This window comes from Physella acuta, unplaced genomic scaffold, assembly GCF_028476545.2.
Source record: "Physella acuta isolate Inbredline_101_S28 unplaced genomic scaffold, ASM2847654v3 ptg000680l, whole genome shotgun sequence".
Lineage (NCBI taxonomy): Eukaryota > Metazoa > Mollusca > Gastropoda > Physidae > Physella > Physella acuta.
Window position 1 is genome coordinate 58,201 of NW_026732199.1, and position 10,727 is coordinate 68,927.

The 10,727-nt window shown below is 44.1% G+C and overlaps 1 protein-coding gene across 1 annotated transcript in view; it reads left to right on the forward strand.

Moving 5' to 3' along the window:
* LOC131949253 (uncharacterized) overlaps positions 1-9,900 on the forward strand; it is a 53,913-nt gene extending 44,013 nt beyond the window's left edge. The window contains exons 2-3 of the mRNA XM_059311064.1: positions 4,105-4,187; positions 9,724-9,900. Of these exons, the coding sequence (XP_059167047.1) occupies positions 4,105-4,187; positions 9,724-9,900 (260 nt within the window). The remainder of the gene's footprint in view (positions 1-4,104; positions 4,188-9,723) is intronic.
* Positions 9,901-10,727: the final 827 nt, after the last annotated feature.

The following is a 10,727-nucleotide window of genomic DNA, read 5'->3' on the forward strand; positions in this document are numbered from 1 at the left end:
AACTTGGTCTTTTCACGCTAAGCTTTGGTTCAACTACTCGCCACACAGGGGCAGATCACTCCACATGACAGTACTTACTAAAGCAAACGAGTTGCGTACAACAAAGAATTAAGCCCCTTTGTGTTGACTGTAATCGGTGGATTGTAACGGTACGCGAGTCTATGGCTTTAGCCGGTTACTCAATATCTTTGTGAGGGAACAATGAAACCCGAGGCGCGTTGGACCTCCCTACTTCTGCTAAGACCACTTTGAAATGGAAACCAAAGTTATGAACCAAAAGCTAAGCTCCGATTTTACCTTGCGCTTTTATCATGCCAGACAATAGCAGTTATAAAACTTTCAGAATTTTATACGCGTGAATGGTCACAGTTGGTATGTATGTATAGACGAGCCACTTCTAACCACTGTTTTCTCTTAAAACAAGCTTAACAATTTTTTAAAAAATCAACAAAAACACAATACATCACGGCTAGAGCTAATTCAAGATTACACAACGATTACAAAAAACACAACACATTACAAGAAAACTTCTAGACAACGACAAAAAGACAAGAAAACTTCTGAACAACGACAAAAAGACAAGAAAACTTCTGGACAACGACAAAAAGACAAGAAAACTTCTGGACAACGACAATAAAGACAAGAAAACTTCTAGACAACGACAAAAAGACAAGAAAACTTCTGAACAACGACAAAAAGACAAGAAAACTTCTGGACAACGACAAAAAGACAAGAAAACTTTTGGACAACGACAAAAAGACAAGAAAACTTATGGACAACGACAAAAAGACAAGAAAACTTATGGACAACGACAAAAAGACAAGAAAACTTTTGGACAACAACAAAAAGACAAGAAAACTTATGGACAACGACAAAAAGACAAGAAAACTTATGGACAACGACAAAAAGACAAGAAAACTACAGAGAGTCTCAACCCGTTAACACACAACAGAGCAAAATCTGATTCAATAAGAAACAATACCACAGTACTCACACTCAACGTAACACAGAAACTTTTTATTTTCTACACTTTAATGCGCGCAAGGCCATCCCTAAAATGAACAAGAAAGAGAAAAACTAAAAAAAAAAAGAAACAAAATTAAAGCAACTTATATAATATTTATCGATTCTTAATTTACATTCATGTGATCTGCCCCCCCCCCCCTGTTTGAGATCCTGTTCTTGAGTCACGTGACTTACCCCCCCCCCCCCCCCCCCCACACACACACTTTAAGACCCTGTTCTAGAGTCACATGACCCCCCCCCCAACCGAAGCCTGAGTTCCTGTGCCCCGTATCCCGACACCCCGGCTAGCTGCCGGTGATGTAGATATCCCGACCAGCATGGGACTGTGAGACTGTGTGAGACTGTCGCATAATGAGCCGGGAGGTGGCCAGAGCGGGGTCCCATTACCAGAGCAATGGCTGGCTAGCACTAAATAAAACAGGGAAGAAAGGGACGCTACTCGCGCGGATGATGCGACTAGCGGAAGTCGTCCTATCGTGTTCCGCACAAATCGCGAGAAGATAACTGTTGAAATCAGGCCAATGTAGACTACAATTGGTATCACGTGACTTTTCTTCGGGTAATCTCACATGAACTTACACAAGAACACACACACGATATATTTACGCGCGCAAATACACAACAGACGCACTCAAATCACACGGATATACACACGCATGCAAATACAAGCATACGCTCACATGCACTCACCAACATACACACAAATCACACAAATACACACACAAATATATACCCACACAAATAACGCACTCATTAACATACACATACATAAATCAGACACACACACACACACACACACATATATATATATATATATATATATATATATATATATATATATATATATATATATACGCACACAAATAACGCACTCACTAACATACTAGCAAAAACGAAATGTAAGCACATACCCGCCTACATAATATATGTCGTATGTTACAATTTAACAATTTCCAACTAATTCCGACTGTCTGTTTATGGTGGTTAAATAATTCGTCCCTGTTAAAATCGTTGGAGCAATAAAAACACCTGAATCTACCTGACCCATGAAAACAGAATCTCATTACATTTGCCATTTATTTGATATTCAACTGAATTGGCTAGATAAGGACAGTAACTCGGGGTTGTACTAAGGCCAGCAACTCTAGAAGAATGCGTCCATGCGATGTCATGCGATCTCCGCTAGATCGGGTGTCCACTGTTTCGCATGTTTTTCACAGGTGAGAGATGATGAATGGTAGTGGGGAGGGGGTGATAGTACACCTGGGGGTCACATGACCCCCTCTACAAACTGATAGAATGTGTCTACCATATTTCTTACAGTAAATGACATCTGGACGGGGAAGCTGTCGAAAGATCTGGTCGCCATGACAACGCCCCTTCTTTAAAATGCATGCTTTACCAATCACTGTCTTTCGTGAATTATGCCCCCTTGTCAGGTTGTATAATTACGTCCCTTTCGTGTATGGCACAATTACGTGCCCTTGTCTTCTTGTCAAACCTTTGTTTATTTCGAGTAACTAAAACTTGATTTATTACCTCCCCTCTTATGATGTAGCTAACATGCGTCGGTACTTTCACAGAAATACACGTAGATGACAGTAATACACAGAAATAGAGGCAGATGGCAGTAATACACAGAAATACACGTAGATGACAGTAATACACAGAAATACACGTAGATGACAGTAATACACAGAAATACACGTAGATGACAGTAATACACAGAAATACGCGTAGATGACAGTAATACACAGAAATACACGCAGATGGCAGTAATACATAGAAATACACGTAGATGACAGTAATACACAGAAATACACGTAGATGACAGTAATACACAGAAATACACGTAGATGACATTAATACACAGAAATACACGTAGATGACAGTAATACACAGAAATACACGTAGATGACAGTAATACACAGAAATACGCGTAGATGACAGTAATACACAGAAATACACGTAGATGACAGTAATACACAGAAATACACGTAGATGACAGTAATACACAGAAATACACGTAGATGACATTAATACACAGAAATACATGTAGATGACAGTAATACACCGTTAAAATAAACCCATTGCACACAAATACATCTAAATCACCAAAACCACTAAAAACAAAATACATGTATCTTAAACATCCTGCTGACTCGTCAAAATACATTATTCTTACACTATCTGCCAAATCGATAATATGGGGTTAAAATTTCGCACATATATATTGTTGGTCCCAAAAACGCATCCATAATTAAACCCACATGCTATTTTAAAATTTTATTTTGGAATATTTTAATACTACCGATGATAATCACATAATCCACATAATCCATCTCTTGATAATTCAGTTCATTTGTTATAGGAAATATACAGAAATAAAAGATTTAGGCAAGGCCTAGAGTCAAGTGACTAGTTAGTGACTAGTTAGAGTAGTGGCTTTTTAAAAGTAATAACAAAATTCACAAAAGTGACAGCTGATGTCAATGACGTCAACACCGACCTCGCTCCTAGAACTTTCCTTACAACATACTCTCGTGGATTCTGTCAAAAATTGTGTTAACATTGCGTCTTCATGCGACGAACTTTGTAGTATTTGATCATTTCCCATCTCCTTTTGGCATCAGCTTTAACTTGACCACTTCACCTGACCACAACTGACCACAACTGACCACACCTGACCACACCTGACCACACCTGACCACAACTGACCACAACTGACCACAACTGACCACAACTGACCACACCTGACCACACCTGACCACACCTGACGACAACTGACGACAACTGACAACAACTGACAACAACTGACCACAACTGACCACAACTGACCACACCTGACCACAACTGACCACAACTGACCACAACTGACCACAACTGACCACACCTGACCACAACTGACCACAACTGACTACAACCAACAACAACCAACAACAACCCATAACAACTGACCACAACTGACCACAACTGACCACACCTGACCACAACTGACCACAACTGACCACACATGACCACACATGACCACACCTGACCACAACAGACCACAACTGACCACTATTCTTGTGTCTACAGGAACAGAACCCAGCTGTAACATGGAAGGGGAGATCATCCACGTCCCTGGTATCTCTAGCAACCGCTGTACCTGTAGGTGTAAGGTAAGTCACAGCCCTGTATTCTCTAGTCACAGCCCTGTATTCTCTAGTGTTTCTTGTTTGGTGCGACTAAACTAAGGGACACAACTCATGATTGACGTGACTAAACTAAGGGACACAACTCATCGAGACTAAACGAAGGGAGAAGGGACACAACTCATGATTGACGTGACTAAACTAAGGGACACAACTCAGCGAGACTAAACGAAGGGAGAAGGGACACAACTCATGATTGACGTGACTAAACTAAGGGACACAACTCAGCGAGACTAAACGAAGGGAGAAGGGGCACAACTCATGATTGACGTGACTAAGCCAAGGGACACAACTCATGATTGACGTGACTAAACTAAGGGACACAACTCAGCGAGACTAAACGAAGGGAGAAGGGGCACAACTCATGATTGACGTGACTAAGCCAAGGGACACAACTCATGATTGGCGTGACTAAACCAAAGGACACAACTCAATGATGATATTGATGGACCCGCGACCAACCTTGTGAAGATCGGCGACCAACCTTGTGTAGACCGACGACCGTAGACCGGCGACCAACCCTATGTAGACCGGCGTGTCTGGGTGTGCCCGCACGGCGCGCCAATGTCGGCATAGACGGGCAGGGGACATAATTCAACTCTGTTTGAACACAACAGATTATTTCCCTTGATCGGTCTCGACGCAATAACTTTATTCATGGTTGGAAGTTGGAAGAGTTTAATAAAGGGAGATAATTACAGCAACAACAGTTTATATAGATCGTTTTTTTCCCTTCGCTAAACGTTCGATCAAGTGCAGGGGTCTCGCCGTACTGCTAGCCCGATCAATTAGTTCAAATTTAATTTATTATAATGTACTAGGGACGGATATAATTAGACCACCCCCCCCCCCAGTAAAAAAAATTCAGCTGTGAAGAAATATCTTGACAAGAAGAGTAGACTGCAATTATTGAACCCAATATTTTTAGTGTAAATAAACCCAACTTATACTATACAAATTGTTTGAAATGGAATTTTTCTTTTTTTTTTTCAATGTGTATTACACTTGTTCTGCTAAACAAAACACATATAAGTACTATTAATACATATACAATAGCACAAACCACATAATGTAGTCTTTCTAGCTGGCGTATGTCTCTAGACGGCGTATGTCTCTAGACGGCGTATGTCTCTAGACGGCGTATGTCTATAGATGGCGTATGTCTCTAGACGGCGTATGTCTATAGATGGCGTATGTCTCTAGACGGCGTATGTCTATAGATGGCGTATGTCTCTAGACGGCGTATGTCTATAGATGGCGTATGTCTCTAGACGGCGTATGTCTATAGATGGCGTATGTCTCTAGACGGCGTATGTCTATAGATGGCGTATGTCTCTAGACGGCGTATGTCTCTAGACGGCGTATGTCTATAGATGGCGTATGTCTCTAGACGGCGTATGTCTATAGATGGCGTATGTCTCTAGACGGCGTATGTCTCTAGACGGCGTATGTCTATAGACGGCGTATGTCTCTAGACGGCGTATGTCTATAGACGGCGTATGTCTATAGACGGCGTATGTCTCTAGACGGCGTATGTCTATAGACGGCGAATGTCTCTAGACGGCGTATGTCTATAGATGGCGTATGTCTCTAGACGGCGTATGTCTCTAGACGGCGTATGTCTATAGACGGCGTATGTCTCTAGACGGCGTATGTCTATAGACGGCGTATGTCTCTAGACGGCGTATGTCTGTAGACGGCGTATGTCTCTAGACGGCGTATGTCTCTAGACGGCGTATGTCTCTAGACGGCGTATGTCTATAGATGGCGTATGTCTCTAGACGGCGTATGTCTCTAGACGGCGTATGTCTATAGACGGCGTATGTCTCTAGACGGCGTATGTCTATAGACGGCGTATGTCTCTACACAGCGTATGTCTCTAGACGGCACATATCTCTAGACGGCACATGTATGTAGACGGCGCATGTCTGCATACGGCGGGACTTCCGACAAACAGATGACATTTGACGTGTCCGCCATCTTGAAACCGCCGTTAGTTTATGATCGCCGTTCTAAAGCCTGTCGCCGTACCGAGTTGATCCCCCTGAGAGCGGTAGACAAACAAACCTTCCCTGACCAAATGAGACCTCACCTGATTATCGCCCCTGCCTGTCCTTCTGATGTGTGTGTTGCTGGATTACCGGCCTTCTCTCCTCATCCCCGTAACGCCGTATCATCAGCAGGTTTTAGGAGAGCTTAAAATGATGTTGTAAACTAGTAGCTCCCAAAGCCGTCAATAGGAGGAGCTTAGCAACGTGAGCTTAAAATTACAGCATTCACTAAATCGTGGGCTGTTTACTTGATAACTGTTAGTGTATGGATAAAACTTCTCAGTTTAAAGACTAACGGTTCTATTGCACAGATACTATTGCTAAAATTACCAGAATAAGAAAATAGCGGACTGGAGATTGTATGTACAGTACGTAAATTTGACAAATTCGATCATTTAAGGGAGCTGGTAACTCAATCTAAAGAAGAGTGCAATTTTATATTTGACCTGTCGACATCTGAACTATTTACTAAAACATCGGTAGTGCTCTTGATTGTCACTCTCCCCTCACCCCAACCACACCCCACCGAGAGAAATAATGCAACTCAATGAGCTAGTTTGCCTGTGACGTACTCACTGCATTACTGAACGCTGAGCACGCGATTGTTCAAATAAATAATTCATGTAAGACAACTTGGGGTTACTGAGGGAAGAATCATCTATCAGACATGCTGCTTGATTTCTCTCCTCTTGCCCCCTCCAATTCATCCCCCCCCCCCAACACACACCGCACACCAAAATATATATCACACAAAAAGTGTGACATTTTTTCGATGTGACTTTCTTTTCATGTGACTTTCTTTCTGTGACTTTTTTCCTACAGTCATCATGCCACCGTAGAAGGACACAACATTATATATAGATGAACCCAGCATTATGTATATATGGACCCATCATTATGTATAGTATAGATGAACCCATCATTATGTATAGATAGACCCATCATTGCTTGGTTTGCTCTGGACTGTCCCTAGAACATGGAACTGGCCCTACAACAGTGGCAGAGTTTTTTCCAGGCATATAGAAAATATATACTTTTAACAGTGTCCGCCCCCCTCCCCTTCCCCCCAAAGAAAGTCTACCGTCCCCCCGAAAATTTCAAGTGCCCCCCCCCCCCCCCCCCCCGGAGAAAAAAGTCTGGAAGAAACACTGAACAGTAGACTAGCCAAAACAAAAATAATTCCTGTTGTTATCTACCAAATAAGACCCAATTTTACAATTTCTACTGAACATAAACCGGCCTTCAAAAGAAAAACAACAGTTTGTACTGTAGAGAATTGGAAACATCCTTTTCCTATTTGATGCCTACAACGTTTAGCAAGACAAAAAAGCTATTTATTTTACCGCACGTTAAAAAAATGCATCATATGAATAGAACAGATATTCTTAAATGTAACGATTTTTAAAGAATAAATGCCCCCCCCCCCCCTTCTACCTCTACCATAGCTACACGGAGAGTCGGGACATAAAAATTATTCGCGCCATAAATGTGAGATTTGTTTCGTTGAATTGTTTCCCTTGGTTAAGACGTTTTTATTGACCAGAACAGACTTGATTTAACATCAGTAGCCGGGGGCATAGGCCACACATGACGTGTACCACACCACACATGACGTGTACCACACGACACATGACGTGTACCACACCACACCACACCACACATGAGGTGTACCACACCACACATGACGTGTACCACACCACACATGACTTGTACCACACCACACCACACCACACATGACGTGTACCACACCACACATGACGTGTACCACACCACACATGACGTGTACCACACGACACATGACGTGTACCACACCACACATGACGTGTACCACACCACACATGACGTGTACCACACCACACCACACATGACGTGTACCACACCACACATGACGTGTACCACACCACACATGACGTGTACCACACCACACCACACATGACGTGTACCACACCACACATGACGTGTACCACACCACACCACACATGACGTGTACCACACCACACCACACATGACGCGTACCACACCACACCACACATGACGTGTACCACACCACACATGACGTGTACCACACCACACCACACATGACGTGTACCACACCACACATGACGTGTACCACACCACACCACACATGACGTGTACCACACCACACCACACATGACGCGTACCACACCACACCACACATGACGTGTACCACACCACACCACACATGACGTGTACCACACCACACATGACGTGTACCACACCACACCACACATGACGTGTACCACATCACACCACACATGACGTGTACCACATCACACCACACATGACGTGTACCACACCACACCACACATGACGTGTACCACACCACACCACACATGACGTGTACCACACCACACATGACGTGTACCACACCACACATGACGTGTACCACACCACACCACACATGACGTGTACCACACCACACATGACGTGTACCACACCACACCACACATGACGTGTACCACACCACACCACACATGACGTGTACCACACCACACCACACATGACGTGTACCACACCACACCACACATGACGTGTACCACACCACACATGACGTGTACCACACCACACATGACGTGTACCACACCACACCACACATGACGTGTACCACACCACACATGACGTGTACCACACCACACATGACGTGTACCACACCACACCACACATGACGTGTACCACACTACACATGACGTGTACCACACCACACATGACGTGTACCACACCACACCACACATGACGTGTACCACACCACACCACACATGACGTGTACCACACTACACATGACGTGTACCACACCACACATGACGTGTACCACACAACACCACACATGACGTGTACCACACCACACCACACATGACGTGTACCACACCACACCACACATGACGTGTACCACACCACACCACACATGACGTGTACCACACCACACATGACGTGTACCACACCACACATGACGTGTACCACACCACACCACACATGACGTGTACCACACCACACATGACGTGTACCACACCACACCACACATGACGTGTACCACACCACACATGACGTGTACCACACTACACATGACGTGTACCACACCACACCACACATGACGTGTACCACACCACACCACACATGACGTGTACCACACCACACCACACATGACGTGTACCACACCACACCACACATGACGTATTCCACACCACACATGACGTATTCCACACCACACACGACGTGTACCACACCACACATGACGTATTCCACACCACACATGACGTGTACCACACCACACATGACGTGTACCACACGTGTAGTCCTTTCTGTTCCCCACACATTTAGGCAAGTCTACAACTACGCCAGTTTGTGGAGTATATCTGTTACCCTTAAATATAACCTTCCTGCTGGAGTATATCTGTTAACCTTAACCTGCCTAACGAGTGAGTTGAACCTTTCAGGACGGTCGCGTGGACTGCGACTCAGTCAACTGTGGCAATGGCGTGTTGACTGGTGAGACTGAACCGTGCGATGCCAGACTTTGTCGTGGTGTGGAGGGATGTCACGTGATACTCTATGACCACCCTAATAAATGCTGTAAGGTATGCAAAGGTAAGGCTTTCATTATGCCACAATAAATGCTGTAAGGTATGCAAAGGTAAGGCTTTCATTATGCCACAATAAATGCTGCAAGGTATGCACAGGTAAGGAGTTCATTATGCCACAATAAATGCTGTAAGGTATGCAAAGGTAAGGAGTTCATTATGCCACAATAAATGCTGTAAGGTATGCAAAGGTAAGGAGTTCATTATGCCACAATAAATGCTGTAAGGTATGCAAAGGTAAGGAGTTCATTATGCCACAATAAATGCTGCAAGGTATGCAAAGGTAAGGCTTTCATTATGCCACAATAAATGCTGTAAGGTATGCAAAGGTAAGGCTTTCATTATGCCACAATAAATGCTGTAAGGTATGCAAAGGTAAGGCTTTCATTATGCCACAATAAATGCTGCAAGGTACCACACCACACCACACATGACGTGTACCACACCACACCACACATGACGTGTACCACACCACACATGACGTGTACCACACCACACCACACATGACGTGTACCGCACCACACATGACGTGTACCACATCACACATGACGTGTACCACACCACACCACACATGACGTGTACCACATCACACCACACATGACGTGTACCACACCACACATGACGTGTACCACACCACACCACACATGACGTGTACCACACCACACATGACGTGTACCACACCACACATGACGTGTACCACACCACACCACACATGACGTGTACCACACCACACCACACATGACGTGTACCACACCACACCACACATGACGTGTACCGCACCACACATGACGTGTACCTCACCACACATGACGTGTACCACACCACACCACACATGACGTGTACCACACCACATCACACAT